General features: G+C 36.7%; 1 protein-coding gene across 5 annotated transcripts; it reads right to left on the minus strand.

The window, feature by feature from the left end:
- Positions 1-4,880: 4,880 nt before the first annotated feature.
- RSRC2 (arginine and serine rich coiled-coil 2) lies at positions 4,881-20,839 on the minus strand. 5 transcript variants are annotated; one of them, XM_065903899.1, is made up of 10 exons: positions 20,691-20,839; positions 16,751-16,907; positions 15,612-15,655; positions 12,995-13,185; positions 12,322-12,525; positions 11,168-11,290; positions 8,730-8,809; positions 7,147-7,376; positions 6,713-6,802; positions 4,881-5,661 (listed from the first exon to the last, which is right to left on the minus strand). In XM_065903899.1, the coding sequence occupies exons 1-10, from the start codon at positions 20,694-20,696 to the stop codon at positions 5,482-5,484; spliced, it is 1,305 nt and encodes a 434-aa protein (XP_065759971.1). In that variant the 5' UTR covers positions 20,697-20,839; the 3' UTR covers positions 4,881-5,481. The 5 variants fall into 5 exon arrangements, with proteins under 5 accessions (XP_065759971.1, XP_065759969.1, XP_065759973.1 ...); XM_065903897.1 differs by having other exon boundaries at positions 7,147-7,379; XM_065903901.1 differs by having other exon boundaries at positions 12,995-13,207.
- Between the last annotated feature and the right edge of the window lie 209 nt (positions 20,840-21,048).

Raw genomic sequence — 21,048 nt, forward strand, 5'->3', positions numbered from 1 at the left:
AGTAGTGTCCAACTTTGGGACTCCATGGACTGTATAGCCTTGCCAGGCTCCTCTGTCCATGGAATTCTCTGGGCCAGAATACTGAAGTGGGTAGCATTCCCTTCTCCAGGGGATCTCCCAACCCAGGGATTGAACCCAGGTCTCTCGCATTTCAAGCCAAGTCTTTACCAACTGAGTCGCAAGGGAAGCCCAAGAATACTATCCTTTCTCCAGGGGATTTTCTGGACCCAGGAATCGAACGGGGGTCTCCTGCATTGCAGGCGGATTCTTTACCAGCTGAGCTACCAGGGAAGCCCAAGTTCAGTTCAGTTCAGTCGCTCAGTCGTTTCTGACTCTTTGCAACCCCATGAACTGCAGCACACCAGGCCTCCCTGTCCATCACCAGCTTCCGGAGTTTACTCAAACTCATGCCCATCGAGTCGGTGATGCCATCCAACCATCTCATCCTGTCGTCCCCTTCTCCTCTCGCCTTCAATCTTTCCCAGCATCAGGATCTTTTCCAATGAGCCAGCTCTTCCCATCAGGTGGCCAAAGCTTCAACATCAGTCCGTCCAATGAATATTCAGGACTGATTTCCTTTAGGATGAACTGGTTGGACTTCTTGTTGTCCAGGGGACTCTCAAGAGTCTTCTCCAACACCACAGTTCAAAAACATCAATTCTACAGGGCTCAGCTTTCTTTATAGTCTCTCACATTCATACATAACTACTGAAAAAACCATAGCCTTGACTAGACGGAACTTTGTTGACAAAGTAATGTCTCTGGTTTTTAATATGCTGTTTAGGTTGGTCATAACTTTTCTTCCAAGGAGCAAGAGTCTTTTAATTTCATGGCTGCAGTCACCATCTGCAGTGATTTTGGAGCCCCAAAAATAAAGTCTGTCACTGTTTCCACTGTTTCCCCATCTGTTTGGCATGAAGTGATGGGACCAGGTGCCATGATCTTTGTTTTCTGAATGTTGAGTTTTAAGCCAACTTTTTCACTCTCCTCTTTCAATCTCATCAAAAGGCTCTTTAGTTCCTCTTCACTTTCTGCCATTAGGGTGATGTCATCTGCATATCTAACGTTATTGATATTTCTCCCGGCCAATCTTGATTCCAGCTTGTGCTTCATCCAGCCCAGCATTTCGCATGATGTACTCTACATATAAGTTAAATAAGCAGGGTGACAATATACAGTCTTGACCTACTTCTTTCCCTGTTTGGAACCAGTCTGTTCCATGTCCAGTTCTAACTGTTGCTTCCTGACCTGCATTCAGATTTCTTAAGAGGCAGGTCAGGTGGTCTGGTATTCCCATCTCTTGAAGAATTTTCCACAGTTTGTGGTGATCCACACAAAGGCTTTGGCCTAGTCAATAAAGCAGAAATAGATGTTTTTCTGGAACTCTCTTGCTTTTTCGATGATACAGAGGTTGTTGGCAATTTGATCTGTTCCTCTGGTTCCTTTTGGGAAGCCCAAAAGAAACAAAAAATAAACGTAAACATTTCTGATCTTGGGTCATAATGGATATTGATGGGAATTCATCTTATTAAGAAATAAATATGCATAAAGACACAGGAAATTATTGATATATAACAAATTTGAAATTTCTGTGGGAGTCTGAATTGAGGAATTGAGGTTTGAGCTGAATTATGAAATGTTAAAGAGGGCAAAGTTGGTGGTGAGCGTGGGGGATGGTATTAAGAGTCTTAGGCTGGGACTTGCCTGGTGGTACAGTGGAAAAGAATCTGCCTGACAGTGTAGGGGACACAGGTTTGAGCCCTGGTCTAGAAAGATTTCATATGCCTCAGAGCAACTGAGTCCGTGTGCCACAACTACTGAGTTGGCTCTGGAGCCCTTAAGCCACAACTACTGAAGCCTGCTCTCCCTAGAGCTTGTCTCCGCAATAAGAGAAGCCACCACATGAGAAACCAGTGCACCGCCAATTGAGAGTAGCCCCCACTCTCTGCAACTAGAGAAAGCTTGCACAGCAATGAAGGCATAGTGCAACCAAAAATAGATAAATGAGTCTTGGGCTGAAGAAGTGGAGTCTTAGGCAGAGTGGAACAAAATGTGGCTGGAACATTAGGCAAGTACTCACAGATCACCCTAGGGATATTCTTTCCAGTCCTAGAATTGGGAAGTCATTTAAACATTTTAAACAAGTGGTGTGTCCATGACCCACCAATTTTCATTGTGATATGATCCTGATCCCATGTTTGGAAAAGGAGAGGCATGGAGCTGAATAACATTCTGATTGTAGCAGACAGATCGCTATTTTGTAATGAAATCAACAAATGTTAGCTTGGATTAGGGTAGTATCAAGAGTAACATAGAGTTGATATTCAAATAGAGGATATTTAAGCGACTTCCCTGGTGGCTCAGTGGTAAAGAATCTGCCTGCAACGCCAGGAGACGGGGTTCGATCCCTGGGTCAGCAAGATCCCCTGGAAGAGGGCATGGCAACCCATTCTAGTACTCTTCCCTAGAGAATCCCATGGACAGAGAAGCCTGGCAGGCTGCAGTACTTACGGTCACAGAGGCTGAAACGACTAAGCAGCAGCAGCAGATATTTATAAGATAAAGTAAGAGAGATAATTGAAGGGTTGTAAATGGGGGATGAGAGAAGAGTGAATTATTTGCCCAGATTCTGACTTAAGTGGCTGAATGATTGCTTGAGATAGAGAAAAACTGATGTTGACTATGTTTGGGAGTAAAGAGCGAGTTCCATTTTCACTACGTGGTAACTTGAGGCAATTTTATCCTTAGAGATAAGTACGAGTGGAAGAAATTCTTGAAGCACTGGTGTATTAGTATATTGAAGGTGGAATTTTAGGCCCCAGTGGAGAGGTATGTATTAGTCAGGTATTTGGGACTAAACTCCAGAAAGAGGTCTGAACTAAAGATTAGCATTTGACTGGATCCAATTTTTATGCAAATGTCAATACAAGGATAGGAGAATGAGACTGCATAATGTAGAATGGGAAGTCTGGGACGGAGTCCTAGAGGGCTGGGATTGAGGATGAGACAACTGCAGAAATTGATGAATGGCCAATGGGAGAACTTGGAGAGGGCTCAAGATTAAGTACTTACTCTTAAAATCATCTTTTGGCCTATGAAACGTAACTTGAAATGATAAATCACACAATTTGTTTCTTACCTCTTTCTACCAACCTACTACTTAAAATGGAATTTACATTAAAAAAAAAAAAAAAAACTGGGAGTATTTACAGTATTTCTAATTTAAATCACAATAATCACCCAAATTGGAACCCTCATCTTTAAATTTACTTACTCTCCAAGTCATCTGCCTTTACATAGTTTATCAGACCTTGCCTCAAATAGTGTGGTCTTAACTTCCTGCCGGCCTAGCTACCATGTCTTTACAGAACCTATTGGACAACTTATGTTCCTGTTGCATACAAAAGTAAAGCCAACATCCATCAGTAAGTAACAGGCTTTGAAAAAGCAAGCACAGTAGTAGCCAGCAAAAGGGGGAAACAAAGCTTAAGCACATAAAAACTATGGAGTTTATCTTCCTATGAAGTCATTTCCAACCAAGCCAAGCAGTTAACTGTCCCTTGCCTCCAGGACTCCAGTAATTGTTTCCTGAAGTTTAATTATGCTAATTACAATAATCTATATGCCTCCCTCTAAATTTATTGTCCAGGACTGTTGCCCCTGGCTGTATATGGCTATTATAGTCCAAGTCACTCAGTCGTGTCCTACTCTGTGTCCCTGTGGACTGTAGCCCACCAGACTCCTCTGTCGATGGGATTTTCTGGGTAAGAATACTGGAGTGGGTTGCCATTTCCTCCTCCAGAGGATCTTCCCAATCTAAGGATCAAACCCAGGTCTCCTGCATTGCGGGCAGGCTCTTTACCATTTAGGCTACAAGGGAAGCCCAAAGATGGATTCTTCACCACTAGACCACCAGGGAAGCCCCTATTCTTTAAATGTAGCTAGGCCCAACTGGGTTAAAATACAAAATATCCACTGGATTTCAAAAATAAACATGAAAATAACAAATTGAAACCTCAATTAAAAGTACGTGTTACCTATTCAATTATTTAGACATTATATTAAATGAATCAAAATCAGTTCCCTGTTTAAAACTTGCTACAAAAATTCTTAAGAGTGAACTGTTATTCATAATTTATGTCTAGCACCTAAAATACAACAGAAAAATACAGGAAGTTTAATGTGTGTTCTCCATAACCACATTGCATTACAAGCCCTCAGACATTAACAAAACTGATTTCAGAAAGTACAGCTCAACAGCAAAATGTGAATTTGGGATGACTTCCAAAATGAAAAACCATGGTGTTACTTTCCCCAGAAACTTTGTCACTGAGGCATGAAGAGGCATCTCTCCCTAAAATTACTGTGCTCTGGGAAAACAAAACATTTATCAGAATGCATTAAGTAGTCTTCCCTCGTTCTACTGTGCTGCTACACTGTGGAGAGGTTTTTCAAAGGACCTTTCCAGGGAAAGCTAAAAATTATGAATTTGTTTTAATAGAAGTAAATGAAGTACAAGTTCTGTAGTCCCCTCCTTCCACAAATCTATGCCCTAAATGTATTCAATTTAGTGACAAAGTGGTTTTCTCTTTTAGCACTTTAGTCTATGCTAGAGAAGAATTCTAAATGGATAATGAGGAAAGGGCATACAAAGAACTTGTTATAAGGCACTTTATTAAAATAAAAGTGCTTACATCCCTTTAATGTATTAATCTATTTCCTGAATAACATATGGAATATTTAACAAATACTGTACACCAATTCTGTCCCTTTTAATAGTAGGAAAACAGTATTATTTTAGTAAGTTTTTTCACTGCTCCCAACTTCCTTTTACATTTTTGCTCACCATGGTACTGCCTATAGCATAGTTGTTCTTTAAAAAAAAAAAAAAAAAAAGAAAAAAAGAAAGGAATTTCCAACCAGTGTCTTCTAACAGAAATTGCAAAATGCCATAGAAACCATAAAACAAATTCAAATAAGAATTCCAGGTAACTTAAATTAACACCAGTCTTGAGAAAACCAATTTTATTATCATTACCACCCAGCTTATTTGTGCTGGATTATGTACCAAATGGCCAGATCTTCTAAAGAACATCTACATAACATTTCTTTCATGTTTCAAGAGATGAAAATAACTGTACAAGGTTAAGTACAAAAAGTACACAAGACAGTGGACACCAAAAATTCATGTATGAGATATTTATCCCACCTGCAGCTTTTATATATTTGAAAAGTAGAATTCATGAACTAAAAAATATTGTCCTTCTATAGTCCTGTCAAGTTTAATGGAAGTGGGTTTAACCTGATTACAACACTAACACCAGTATCACTGATCTGATATTTACAAAAAAATCGTATTTTTCAATAAATTAAAGTCAATGCAACACCCATGCAAGCTAGAATGCTAGCTGTTTGGTGAACAAGGACCTGACATCAGAACCAGAAGTCTATAAAAGTCCCAAATATAAAGTGTGATCTTCTTCAAACTGCGTCCATTCCTCGCATTGATGATGTGAAACCCAAACCCATTCCTCTCTGTGTGTGGGTTTGTGATCTTGCCATTTCATACTGAGCATCTAGATTTCTAAACACTTCTTCCTGCTGTTTCAGTGTCTTGTAACTTTCTTCATCAACAGAGCTACATCCAGCTTCATCTTCACTCTAAGCAACAGATACAAAAATATACCATCAAGATGAATTCACCTAGACTATAAAGTACTTCTCTCACTTAAAAGTCCTGGTAGATCATATTTTTGCAGTATTTTGACTTCACTTAGCTTCAATTCGTCATTCAAGGCAATGTTCATTCTTGGTACTGGGATAGAAGATGTTAACAAATATCAACTTCATTCAGTGGGAATGAGAAAGAACATGCCAAACTATGTGAATAAATGTCTAGAAGAAAAGTTAAGTATAAAATGGGGATCGAGTTTAAGTCAAATATTTTTTCAATGAAAGACCAACTCCCTTAGTAATGACCAATATTTGAACATTTATGGACATTATCAGGTTACTGTACAAAACCTAATACTGTATTTGTCTATCTTTACATTATTTAGCAAAAAAACACAACCTTCTACATCTCCTTTAAAGGAGATGGTCCACTGGTTGGGAAGCTGCCTTCCAACAGTGGACACAGGTTCCATTCCTTGTCAGGAAACTAAGATCCCACATGCCACGAGGCAATTAAGTCCATAAAAAAGACCCTGCATGTCACAAAAATAAGACATGATGCAGCCCAAAATAATATTAAAAAAAAAAAATCTTTCTTGAAAAAAATAAAGGTCTGATGACAGTTAAACCTTAACAAACACTCTATCAACAAATATTTAATCAAATTTAACAATCTCTATTGTCAGTTAGTGATAATGTATTGGTCTCTATTCTCAAAATTAACCTAGAGAACACAAATGAGAACACACTAGATGTAGAGCAAAGGGAACTATGCATAATGCTATGTGGCAGCCTAGTGGAAAGGGAAGGGAAGAATGAACACATGTGCATGTATGGCTGAGTTCCTTTGCTGCTCATCTGAAACTATCACAACATTCAACCATACTACAATATAAAATAAAGTTTAAAAAAAAAAAAAAAAAAAAAAAAGCACTAGAAAGTATCCAGAGATGGCATATCACAAAAATAACATTTGAGAACCAATGTTACCCTAAAGATATAAATTAACATGAGTTTTAATACAAAGTGTGTAACTCACCTTAATACCCATTAATTTCCTAAATTTGACGTTTTGGTCCTTGTTTCCAAAATTCAATTTCTCCCATATTTCAGCAGACTGGGATTTGTCCTGTTAAGAAACAATGAACTTTTAGGGTATGTAAAATTTAAATATCTTTTATTAGGATACTAAAATTTTCCATAATACTGCCTAAGTAAAAAAACCATTTATGACATTCTATCAGTGGAGCTGGTAATTGTCTTAATATGAAAACATATAAACTAAGGAACTCTTCCCCTTTAATAAATGTATGGGCACACTGGTTTTCTCTGAAAGTCTGACTTAGATCATGCATTTTTCCCCAGCATTAATAATTGTAGCAAGAAAGAGAAACCCAAACTAAATTATTCCAATCCAAATGAATTTTTCTAACTTAGAAATCAACAACAAAAGAGGGGAATAAGAAAACTTACTCCTTCTTTCTTGCCTTGCCATAGCATTTTCCTTTTTTTCTCTTGTTCAGCAAATTTCATTGGATTCACAGCTGCTGGGTTGTAATAGCTAGGTACAGCTATTCCGGTCTCTGCCAAAGCTTTTGCCTGCAAGGCTGCCATCTGAGCTGCCATAGCTATCTGAGGAGTTACTTGTGTTCCTGACGCCAAGAGGGCAGCAACATTGAGAACAGAACCTCCAGTAGCGGCAGCTGCTGATGAGGAAGTAAGTATGGATTTTAATGAAAACAAGCATCTTAATTTACAGTAACATATTATTTATAAGCAAGAGCTACTAAGCTGCAAAAAGGCAGAATATTCTCACCAAATATAAAAAATATGATTTGAGTGTTAAGCTTATAAAGCAATAACATTCTAGCAAACACTCAATGTATTCATCAATAGACATTTTTGTATATAATTCCTTGTATGAACTAAAACTTCATTTTCTCCTCTGAGGATAAAGAGAATTCTGTAAACATGAAAAAGGTGTACAATTTCAATAGAAATGAACTATGGTGACTGTAGCTAAACTTTTAGTAACTTTCATTTGTATGGTTCTTGATAGGTCACAATATGATTTCACTATACCTCATTTGAAACTCATAAGAAACATTTAAAACTATTAAACAGATTGTTGTTGTTTAGTTGCTAAATCATGTCTGACCCTTTGCGACCCTGTGGACTGTAGCCTGCCAAGTTCCTCTGTTCATGGGATCTTCCAGGCAAGAAGACTGGAGTGGGCTGCCATTTCCTTCTCCAGGGGATCTTCTCGACCCAGAGATCAAACCCACATTCCTGTTTTTACTTTTGTTTTTCAAACCCACATTTCTTGCACTAGCAGGCGGATTCTTATCACTGAGCCACCTGGGAAACCCAAACAGGTATTACACTCACTTAACAGATACCTGGCCCAAGTCTTATAAAGTATCAGGTCTGGTACTTCCACCTTTCAGATTACATTTCATACAAGCTCTCTTTGATCACCTCTAAATCATCCACAGGCAGTGTTGGTGTCATACATAAAAACTTGGATTCCTTAAGCAGTGATGGCTAACGTGCTGCATGAACAATAGTAGTCACTATTCACTTGTCAAAATTATCTACACTGACCAAATCAGAAATACAGCACAAAGAAAGTTTTATGAGGTAGGAAAATTACACTAAAAATAGCATGTTCAGGACCTCCTGGTGTTAGAGAGAATAGAAACCTGCCTGCTAATGCAGGGAAAATGGGTTCAATTTCTGGTCTAAGGAGGTTCCACGCGCCATGGAGCAACTAAAGCTCATGTACCACAACTAGTAGAGCCTCTGTGCTGCAACTAATAAAGACTGTGCACCTGGAGCATGAGCTCTGTAAAAGGGAAGCCACCACAATAGGAAGCCTGAGCACTGCAACTACAGAAATCCTGTGCGCAGCAATGAAGACCCAGAGCAACCAAAAATGATTAAAAAAAAACAAAAACAAAAACTAAACACACACACACCAAACAAAAATAACATGTTCACACGTCAGTAATGATTTTTAAAATGCCATACATCCATAATAAAGAAGAAAAAGTTACCTGCAGCTATTTCCTGTTGTTTTTGTTTTTCAACCATTTCCTTTTCTCTCTGTTCTTGTAATTTCTTTGCCCTTTCCAACCTGTCAAAGACAATTTAATAAAAAATAACAACATAAAGCCAACATTTATCTCTATATGTATACATGTGTAGGCACAAAACACTACACAGAATTTTAAATAAATTATTTCCCCCAAACTGACATCTGCATGTGAGGAAAAAAGCAATCATTCTTAAGATGGTATCAGTCACAATCCAATGGTATTTCATATTAGTTTTAAACATTTTTAAATTCACTGAATAGCCAACAACTCTAACTGCTTTTATATACAGTTCCCGGAGAATGGTTAAAATGGTTAAGAGATAAAAATTATTCAGTCTTCATCAGTGCTGGTTACAGGAGAAGGATAAAATTAAACCTTGCAAATGTGAGACACTGAAAAAATATATCTGAGTAAATTTCAGGGTATGTTCAATAACTTATAGAATTACCTAAAAGCTTCTTAAGTGAGGCTGATTGGGAGTAAGGCCAATCAAAACATGCAGATGATATTTATATTTAAACAGACTTTATTGGTCTCTAAATTACTGGAAATTAAAAAGCCAAAAATTTCTAAAAGGGCAAGCAAACCCTACCTATAATCTAATAAAACAAGGGAAAAACTATTAGAAAATTATTTTTAGGAGATGAAGAAATTAGTAAAGGAATTGGAAACATGTAACACAAACTCATCCCCAAACAAAATAAAAACAAATTTTGGTTCACACTAAATTTACTAATGAATACACATACTAAACAAAATGTGCTGCCAAGTCAGCGCCTGCTATATTGCAAATCTTAAGTAATATTATCTTCATAATGAGTTCCTGAAAGAGAAATCCCTTTTCTTCTCTGAAGACTCCTTGATTTACCAATCATACGTTAAACACTGCCCCCTCCCTCCTTTTAACATGGTATAAAGAGGCAAGGATTGGGGAAAAGTTTTTTGAGGGGGGAAGCAGCGGGCACTATGGGTAAAATACAGTGGTAGAAAACTGGCATTCCCTTTTAACAATTGCTGAAATTTACATAAAAGGAATATAGTAATCTTGCACGCATAAAAGAAAGGCATGTAGTAAAGCCTTGAACTTGTCCTTGGAAACAAAAAGTTTCTGATTAGAATTAATGTTAAAATGTAGATTTATAAATACTTAAAAATATTTCAAATGTAGTTTTAAAACTCTGTTATTTAAAAACAAAAAAAGAACAAAAAAAGGTCTACATACTGTAGTTTAACAACAAACGACCATCCTTCAAATTTCAAGGTAGCCAAAGAACAATTTGTTATTCTGAAATTTGTATTGTCATCTGAAAATCACTCAGGAGACTAAGTCAGTTTTAGAGGCTAGTCACAGACTCAACTTTAATAAAATAAAAAAATAAAACAAAAAAAAAATCATGATCAAAGTTACTGGACTATTCTTCATAAATTAGTTCAGATATTGTGGAAAATTATTTCCTAACTCCGTTGATTTTAGTTTCAGGAAGAAAGTGATTGACAACTTTTTGTTTGCATATTTTAAACGGCCATTGCAGGTTTGGAATCAACACCATTCACTAAGGTGAATGGAATGAGGAAGGGGTGAGCTCACACCTTTGCTGCTGCTGTTCAGCTGGAGTTTCTGCCAGGCTGGGTTCGCAGGGCAGCAGCCCATCAGGTTACATTGAGATAACTGTATTTTTGTAATGGAAAAAAAAAATACAAACTCAATTTCATAGAGAAAAAAAAATCAAAATCAAAAGATTTTAGTTTTCAGAATATGGGAAAACCTGCAAACAAGGGCTTGTATTTTACTTCTTGCCTCTATTAGGTAGTTCAGTCAACGGTTTTGCAGATTTAGTTATATAGCCCTGTTGTTGTGTGGTCCCATAGTAACCCATCTTTGAAACATCAGAAAATTTAAGAATACAATGATCTTTCTATGATATTAGCAGTAAAAATTTTAAGATCAAATAAACTGGTTTATTATTTGCCACTTTCAAAATAAGAAAATTATTGACAGAATTCTACTTATTGTTTCAGAGACTGTTTTCTTAGGAACAAAGAAAATAATGACAAAGCAGTTTTAGAGACAAAATGAAGAGAGTTCTTAGATCAGATTTAGGATTTTTAAAAACGTTTTCAATTGCAAACTGAAAATATTTATAAGTCTAGATTGGAGAAAAATGAATGAATTAATCATGGAAGAGAAAAAGAGGACCTGCTGCAGAAGTACCCTTTCCAGAATTAACAAACCACTTACATAGCTCTGTATCACAAAGGTGCCACAAGTAGTCATGGCTACATTTAGTTGTTTGAATTCTTCTCTGACTGAAAGCATTCATTTGCCCTACACAATTGAGTATCCATTTCAAGATGAAAAGGAGGAAAAAAAATGCATCAAACAAAAATATACACACCTCCGAGCTAAAGCTTCTTGTGCATCCATTGCTGTGTTTCTGCCTCTAAAGGGAGGTGGACTAGGAGTTCGGCTTAAACTTCTGCTAAATCTTCTTGGTTTTTCAATTCTCTTCTTCCTATCTCTTTAACAAGTCATATTTTACATGTCAGTATGGCCAAGTAATACTTCACTGAGTCAAAATCATGGTTACATAGTTCAAACTGTGTAAGACTAGTTTTCCATAATTTCATGTAAGCACTCCTTTACACTCCTTTTTCAGATGATGTTTAGGTTGTTTCCAATTTCTTGCTATTATGCCCAATGTTGCAAAAGTTAAAAGACATGTAGGTTAGTTGTGTGGGTCAACATGTGTGCTCCCCTGTGCTCCCCTTGGCTCTGCAGTCAAGAGCCGGCCTGCCAATGTATGAGACACAGGTTTGAGCCCTGGTCAGGAAGATCGCCTGGAGAAGGAAACGGCAACCGAATCCAGTACTCTTGCCTGCCAAAATCCCATGGACAGAAGATCTTAGCAGGGTATAGTCCATGGGGTAGCAAAACAGTGGGACACAACTTAGCCACTAAACAAGGTCAGTATGTAGAATAAATTTCTAGTAGTGGCATCAATAGGTTAACTGATCATACAAGTGACAAACCCAAGTTCTTATAATAAGTTTAAGTGCACTTATACCCATATTTCAGCCTTTTATAGGCTGTTTGACTTAAGGAGCAATAAATTAGTAAAGAAGCTTTCCCACTAATTTTATATCAGTACTTGTGAATATAGATATAACACACTATTAGTTCATGGGATTGCAAAGAGTCAAATACAACTGAGTGGCAGAACTGAATACTATTAATAACTGCTTTGTAGAGACTAAACCTATTGTTTGAATACTTATAATGAAATGATCTTTATTGAACATCCAGTTTCAACAAATTAAAGCCTCCTTCCAATCAAGACAAGTTTGAACTAATAAGCTCATCTTCTGAATATCTGAGAAAATAAAACAGTATGGTGGATTGAGCCCATGTATTGACTTTGCTTTCAGATACACCTGGGACCAGTCCTAGCTTTACCATTTAAGAACTTCTTGGGCAAATTACTTAACCTCTCTAAGCCTGACCTATCAGACCCTGTTCCTATCTGAGTTATTCAAGCTAATGAGTACCTACCGACTTCTACTCCTTGTCCTACTCCTGCTTCTACTCCTATGCCTGTGTCTTGATCTTGAGCGGGAACGAGATCGGATCCGACGTTTTCTTTCCCTGCTTCTGGATCGTGATTTCTTCCTCTCTCTGCTTCTGGATCTTGACTTCTTCCTATCCCTACTCCTGGATCTTGACTTCTTCCGCTCTCTGCTTCTACTACGATGACGCCTGAAATTAAAGCACACAAAATTTCAGTTATTTAAGAGTTCTGTGTTCAATTATAGACATTATGAATTATCTGCAGCATATGCAGCCAATACTATTGTGTTGTATAACTGAAGTTTTTTAATGAAAGAAGTTACACAAAAAAATTGACTTTTGTTCTTATTTGATGATGCCTCCTAGAGAAGAATGTGATAATGTAAAAAATGGAATATTTCCTACCCCAATTTAAGATTTAGTTTAGTAGTTAGCAGCAAACAAATCCTACACCAGCAATGTAAGAGGACTGTTATATGGGCAAACTATATATAGTTTTCAGCAATATTTTTTTTTTTCACTGTAAAAGACAGACAAATCAAAAAGTTAAAAATTCCAAATTTTCTAACCAAAATTTTGTTGTGTTGCTCTGTTAATGTAGACTTTTTCTGTAATTTAGAAGTTTTGTAGAGGCATTAACTTTGGAAAAACTACTTACCTTTCACGAGACCTAGACCTTGAATGACTTCTGCCTCTTGATGATTTTCTTTCTTTGCGTTTGTGTCTGTCCTCACCATTTTCAGATGAATTTAGCCGCTCTCTTCCTTTATCAGAAGAATGCTCTTTGTCATTATGTTCCTCAGACTTGTGTTTCTTAGACGACTTATCTTTGGATTCATGTCTTCTTGCCTGTTTTAAGAAGAAGTTGGTTCTTTCAGGAAAATAGTGCAACAAAGAGAGTTAGTATGGGTATCAGAAGCAAAAAAGTTGTGATGCAACATTAGTAACCTTAGGAGTGTGTGGCAAATTTTAAAAAAAGATCTAGTTTCACATCACCCAAATGTTGCAAATATATACTACTAATTTTACCTTTTCCTTATACACCCCCAAATGCAGTTTCTACCCCAAAATATTTTCAATATCACAATTAAAACAATGACTTTCAATGTTAAAATAATATAAACCATTATTTCAGAAAAACAGAAATCCCTGTTGTTTCTTTTATCTAAAAGGGAAGTACACATGTATCAAAATTTTTTCAAATTTCCAACAAACCTTTTAGAGAAACAGACCATATATATATACACACACAACACAACTTCTAAATCCAGAGTACATAATAAGTTAACAATAATGAAGATAAGGACACAGAAATGTAGCAGAAAATGCATTTCCAATTAGGTAATTAAGTTAAATTAACCTAAGTATTAACATTTTCTGCAATTTCAAATTACTTTACGCAGAGTTAAGTGTCCTTTTTATATAGCTATACTGACACATCCTTTCTTAAAGACGGCTCTTGATTTTTCTCCCAATGTCTACACTGTGAAGCAATCACTTTTCATCTTGCAATATCCCAACAGGCTTGGAGTTCTATTACATTTCATGTACCTAGGGTAGAAAATGGCAACCATATCTTTTAATTTTTATGAAATCAAACTAGGTATAACACAATTAATCCCTATACCATTATATAATACATACTTCCCCCAAATTCTGAAGAATTGTAAAAACTGAGGCTTCTGCTTTCACAACATATGCATTCAGAGACTGAGCTAACTCAATTGTATCAAGTCTCCATCCTACACTCACTGAATTACAAAGTGTTAAATGTTAGATTTCCCCACATTAGGATTTGTCAGATCCATCCTATAGCTAAAGTTCACAATCCTGGATATTTCAGAATCATAATTTTAAAACTAGAAGGAAACTCAGATCCTCTAATTCCCATTACTTTACATACGACTAAGACCTGAAGTCACAAAGCTACGTATTAGGAGAGTTGAAACCAGACCCCATATTTGATGCCCAGACTACAAGAGGACAGTTAGCTCATAGTTTCCAAACTAGACCTTAGCATATTTCCTCTAAGATTAACTTTTCTTAAAAACAAAAAACTTGGTCAAACATTTTGGAACATGCATGATGATACATCTGAAAAGGGTGATAGCATAAAACTCATTATTTTGCAGAAAACTAAGAGACCTGGAGACACAGCTAAAGTTTAGTTTCAATGCCAGTTCTCTGTATGAGCTTATAAAACACTATTTTCTTGATTTTGCCATATGGTGGCAAAGTGGAAAAGCTTTAAGTGGTTAAGCTTGCAAAAGTTTTAGAGTTTATTTTAAACCAGTTTTCCAAACATAACATTACTATTATTTTTAAAAAGAAAAAAACCATTTAAAACCCTTAACTGATTTAAGATATACTTAAGGGAAATAGGAGTTTGAATGACTAATAGTTACCTTATCATGAAGTAGGCTTATTATTTTGCTATCTGAGTCTGCAGCGTCTTCAGTTCAGTCTCTTCGCGCATTAGCACGCTGAGTATGATTTATTATAGAAATGTTATCATGTGAGCTAAACAAAATAGTCATTTTCACAAAAACTCTCCTAAATTAAAAATTTAACAGAGCTTCCATTAGGGGAAGAGGTGAAGTCCCTGCCCATATTTGTTTAAGGAGTCCCTTGCCCAGCCCCCATGAGACTCTCCTCCCTTTTGGCTTCTACTTCCGCTCTTCCTTTGTTGGCTCATTCCTTGTCTTCTCAGGTAGGCAAGTTAACTCTTCTGCAATACAGCTGCTGTCTTAATCCTCAAGTTTTGCTGTCACTGCCACCTTTCCAGCTGTCCCTCACTGACGCTTTTATTTCAAAATTCAGTATTATTAGGAAACTAGTTTACTAATGAAAAGGACTCTTGTCACCTTCCACAAAGAAAAAGTAGCCCATAGATATTTAGAGTACTGCTACTTAAGAATGATTGCTATTTTAAAATCCTGAACAGTCGTAAGGCATAAGGAGACTCGGGACCTCAAATTAATGGAAGCTCTGTGCAACAGGCCTAAAAAACCAATTATATTCTTCATATGAAATTTTTATGGTGAATATTTTCACAACATAACATATTAATAGTTTCTGAATGAACTTTTCATATAAACAACTATCTTCTTGAAAAAATGATGAATCCAAATCATGCTTATTTTATAACTCAATTAAACCTTTTAAATTTCAAGTTTTGGTACTTACCTTGACAATATCATATATTCACACAAACATTTCTACCAAATACTTTACAAGTATTTTAAAGTGCCTATTCACTACAAAGCGTTAATTACCTCTTTGCTTCTGCTCCGGCTCCTGTGTTTTCTTCCTTCATTATCTGTGAACACACAAAAAGTCACTATAAATAAACATATAAAGACATCTCAAACATAAATTTCAAAACTCACACAAAGAACGTTTCTGTCCACTTGCCTAACTCAAGAATTTATTAAATATTTACCAGTGAAGTAAAGCCTCTAAAGTCTATTTTTTATGACAGGGGTGGGATTATCCTACATCATGTATTTGAAACAAATAAAGCAATCTGAGTAAACCAGAATATAATCAAGTAAGCAAGCAAAATAAGTTCCACAAAAAGACCATGTTCTATGACACATGACCAAACAAACTTTTAGGTGGCCACAGATTCTTAGTATTTTACAAAACATTCTGTCCAGTCCATCTTGTTTCCTATTATGCAGCAAACTTATAAAGAAGTCAAAAGGATGCTATAGTTCAGAAAAATTCCTTTAAAAAGTAGTGATGATACTGCACAGTTTCCAATATATAGATAAAAATCACACTTAAACCATTTTGTAGATGATTATCTGCGGTTACAAAAGTTAAATAACTAGACCTCAGGTTTTAAAACTTTCATTAAACTCATTTCTACTCTACTTCTCATTTAAGTACCTCATTAAGTATTCACTCATTAGCAATACAGGATGCTTTCTAAGACACATCACTCTCGTTTTTTTAAAAAAAAAGTTAACAAAGAGCATTTCAAAACACAACTCTTGCTTTCATAAATATTCTAACATTAAGTTAAAAAGAAAATCAAGGTTAAAAGTGTTCTTGTAACTTGTGTCAAAGATGTTAAATAAATTCAGAATACACCACTGCCCAGACTACACCTTTCAAAATATTGTTTTGCCTGTGTTAAAAGGACAAAACTTAAACCTCTAGGGCTAATATTTCTGTGACACAAGTTTAAGCATACAGTTTGACAAATTATGAAACTTCTGTATACATTAGGACATTTGTAGTTCTCATAACTGAAAAATTCTCCACCAAATTACCAATGCACTTTTCACTATTCATTTCTCAATTCGAAGAACACACATATTAACAGTATCAGTAAACTAAAATCTTTTACATTTCCACATGGATTATACAAATGCTGGTAAGTGGTATCATTTCTAGCAGTTCTTACCTGACTTTCGTTTTCTTTCTCTTGACCTTGACCGTGATCTTGAATAATGATGTTTTGAGGCTCTAGGAGAAACAGACACATCGGACTGCTCTTTTTTCTTATCTGTATCTGGGGATGTTTTTTCTGGGGCTAGTCCATCTCGTTCTGCGTCACTAGCCTACAAGTTCAAAGAAAAATCTTCGTAAATTCTTAATTGCTTTTAAATGTTTTCAATTTCTTAAGAGAGGGGGAGGAAAGACACTTATCCTTGGGTTTTACACAACTAAAAAAAGAAAATCAAGTAACAGAATAGCTGATTTCCAAGTGGCTAAATATGCTTTATAAGTAAGTAAGTCTGAGTAAACTGAAATGACTAACCCAATACCAAACAGACGTATGTAACTTGGTGAATTTTTTAAATCATTGTTTTTACATCTTTCAAAACAACAAGGAAGGGGAAAATAAGGGTCCAAGTATTTCCAATAAATATTTAAGCAGAGAAGAGTCCATTTTAGATCTCTGAGTTCATTTAGTTGCCTTTACTACATGGGCATACCTTAAAAAGGCATTTTAAATGAGCTGTGAAAGGTTAGAAAGACTGAGGACTATGAAATCTCAAAAAGCAGAATGCTTCTAGAATATTATACAAGAAAAAAAAAAAAAAAAACACAGAAAATTAACTTACCTATCTGAGAACCCAATCTTAATTTCATTAACCCTCTTTAATGAAAGCACCTTGGCACAGCGCTTCTCCAAGTCTGCCTCTCCTCACATATGCTCTGGGCTATGGAAACATTGTTTCTGCTTTAAAGTGTTTTATAAGTTACACAATATAAACTTTAAAAATTGAAAGGAACAGTCAAGTGTACACTGGCTCCAAAGGCCTGATTTACCTGAGAGAGTAGGGTCCTTCATTTAACTATCAACTCTTTGTTTTCCCATTTACAAAAGAGAACTTTTTTTTTTTTAAAAAAGGAAACTTCCTGTGCCTAGATCATGACATAGTCCTCAGTACAGAAATCAACCAATAAAAGAAGAAACGAATTCCAGTTACTAGTTTTTCATTAAAAAAATGTATTTCTGTAAGAAATTGATTTAAGTAAGTCACAGGAGAAACTAGAACCTTAATGTTCTCGAGTCAGATACTGATAAAAGGAAGGGAAAACAGTTTCAGTATATGTGGAAGGTGGTGACCCATCTGTCCAGAGAAGGAATAGGAAAGAGTCAATATGCTAATATGCCCGAGAAGCTAATTATTTAGGGCATGAATTGGCAAAGTATGGCCCCTAAGAATGACTTTTACATTTTTAAAAGGGCTGTTAAAACAAGCAAGCAAGAAATGTGACAAGAGACTGTATGTTGTATGTGATCCACAATGCCTAAAACATTTATCAACTTGCTCTTTACAGAAACAAATTTGGATTGGATAAATGGTGAATTACTATACGTTTTCAGCAGAAGGAATAATCACATGATAATGAACTACTTCTCTTAGGAAGATCAGTCCAGAAAACAAACAGCAAGTAAACTAAATGGACAGTAATTTAACAAGTGAAGTTTGAGAGGCTGCATTATTTCACCAACTATTTTCTGAGGGTCAAATATGCACCCAACTCACTTGATGCCGGACACTTCGAGAATAAACTAATAAATTTAAAGGGAGGGATTTACAGACTGGGTTAGGATGAAAGACATATTATGTGTTAAGCGTCTAACAATATTATCAAAAAACAAGAAACAAGTGGAAGTATATAACTACTGGGGAGGCTCATTCAAGCATACTTGTTTCTTTATGTATGGGTCGTATCTGGAGTCAGAAAACTTTTGTGCAGAAAGGCTCTCATCCCTTAGAATCAGACTCAACTTTCAATCCACAGATGGGATTCAGCAATATTATCTGACTCACCAAAGAAGGTACTCTATCTCCTGTCTACTATTAATATATGATACTCTTATCAAGCAAAAGAGAATTCTGATATTCACACTAACACTGGTTATTTTCTTTTCTTCTTGTGCTCATCACTATTCTTAAGGATTGTTTCTAACAGGTTTATGATGTGCGATGTGCTGGTCAAGTTACACTGAATATAAAATAAAGCAACAGAAAAACTTAAGGCACTGCTATCTCTTCTCTCAGTGCATGCCACATGTCCAACTGAGACAGCATACCTGAAACCACTGGCACATCTCATTCACTTCTACAGATATCATGACTAGTTAAAAATCTTTCCATGGAAATGCCAGCATCTAGCCCAGGTCTTAAGTTTTCAGTCAATGGTTTATTTAACTACATGCTTAATATTAAGGAAGTCCAGCAATAGGGAAGCCAAATGTCCTTGACTTAAAGGAAGGCACTCTGTAATATGGGGGTAATAACATATCAGCCATTTTCATCTGTAAAATATATACTACAAGACGCCAACAAAAACCATCCCATCACTAAACAGATGAATAATAAGTGGTCACTTAGACCACCCTAAGCTTTTATGTCCTTTAGGATATTTTACAGTAGTTAAGATTTCAATTTAGTAAGTACCTGTAAGTAAATCTCCATATGCTAACCGCAAAAATGCCCTTCACTCTAGCATTTGCTCTTTTAGAAAAACATCATTTTTTTAAAAAATTTACATCTTCTTTAAAACCTCAATGACGCTCAAGACACAATAAAGGAATCTTTTCCCAGTGCCAAGAGAAGCACACTGGACTTAATACAAGGCTACATCTCCAGGGGATCGTGTCTTTCTATCGAACAAGGAACTGAAGAAACAAATGTTTTTTAAATATCTGAGCTCAGGTAAAACAATATTCTTCCAAGTCACTATTTAAACAAAAGAAAACACTAAATCGATTCTTTGCACAAATACCAAATAGCCTGCCGACTGTTTGAAAGTGGTTCTAAACCAGTTACCAAAAAACCCAGTTTTAAATCAAATCGACTAGGAAAGGGGCAACAGGGAGAGGCAGATTAACGATTTCTAATGCCAGGCGCTCCAAAGATTAGGCTGAGTAAACTACCAGTTTTTCAATATGTTTAATAATCCTATTTATTTTCGAAAGCGAGAAAACAACTTTTTAATCAGTGGAAAAGGATACAAAATGTTTGCATTTTTCTTTTAACCGGGTAAAGTAAAACGAAATATTCCCACAATAATGCGATCCATCTGGATTGGGCATCTTATATCCAAAGTAGGCTTATTTTACATTAGAGGTAATTGAAAAATTGCATTTTCATTTAAAATTAAACGGGCCAATGAAGGACTCAAATTTAAAATAACAACGCCAATGATAAGTGCTTGATTATGTTTCTCAAAGACTTCAAAACGGAGCATCATCAGTTCGAATTCGCAGTTTCAAAGTCTTCTAATTAAAACGAATTTCTACTCCCTTCCAGAAACTCGTTCCCTAGCTGCTTACTAAGGAATAAACTAAGGTTTGCGCAGACGCAACACTAATTGAAAATTTGAGATTAGAATTGTCTCATTGAGCGCAGGCAAAATGATCGCTCCTAGACTACTCTGTTTTCGCGTTCGATCCCTTACAGGCACCGCCTTTCTGACCCAATACTTTTTCAGAGACGACCCCTGATCCCTTTTCTCTTTTCCCTAGCCCTCTCCCACTGCGAACATAAATGCCCAAGCCTCAACGAAATTCAATATAACCCACTAACTAGTGAGTAAGCTAAACTGCAGTCAGTCCTGTGGGTCAAAAGGAACAAAAAACTGGGAAAGAGACAGGAAAGTTCTGGAAAAAAAAAGACACTCCCTGCTGCTCCCCACCCCCAACAACAGCGCCTTATTTCCCCCTCCCTACAGCAGCCAGCCATGATGGCGGACGCAGAAGAAGGCCAAGGCGCCATTTTGTCCACACACAAGCGCGGACAACAGCCCTGGAAGCCGCTCATCCCTTCTTTGGAGAGTAACAGAAAAATATCCATGATTTTAAACTCAAATTTGGCACCCACCGCCATAGTCTAGATTCTTGGCCGCAACGGCGGCGCCTCCACTTGCCGCTTTCCACAGTACTGGCCGCTTCGACGCTTCGCCACAGACAGAAGAGCTCGCGCAAGAGACCCGGATGGCACAAAGGGGAAAAGGCCCGGAGCACAGCACAGCTTGCTGGGAGGAAAAGGGGTGGGGATAAGAGTTTCTGTAGCAACGCGGTTAGACGGTGATTGGTTGTTCTTTTGAAGGAGCGCGTAAGGCGGGGAGAGGGCGGGGCCAAGGACGTACCACAGAATGCTCAGCCTGGATTTCAGAACTGGTGGAATTTAGGGTGGAGCGACTTCCTATTTCGCTTCTAGAACAGTCTTGGCCTCCTTT

Source organism: Muntiacus reevesi, chromosome 13, assembly GCF_963930625.1.
Source record: "Muntiacus reevesi chromosome 13, mMunRee1.1, whole genome shotgun sequence".
NCBI classification, from domain to species: domain Eukaryota; kingdom Metazoa; phylum Chordata; class Mammalia; order Artiodactyla; family Cervidae; genus Muntiacus; species Muntiacus reevesi.

Excerpts from the sequence above, each read along its gene's own strand:
- RSRC2 (XM_065903897.1), bottom strand. Across the intron at positions 15,656-16,750 it reads AGAAAGAAAACGAAAGTCAG|ATAATGAAGGAAGAAAACAC; the intron begins GTAAGAACTGCT and ends GTGTGTTCACAG. Across the intron at positions 5,662-6,712 it reads GGAAATTAATGGGTATTAAG|AGTGAAGATGAAGCTGGATG; the intron begins GTGAGTTACACA and ends TCTGTTGCTTAG.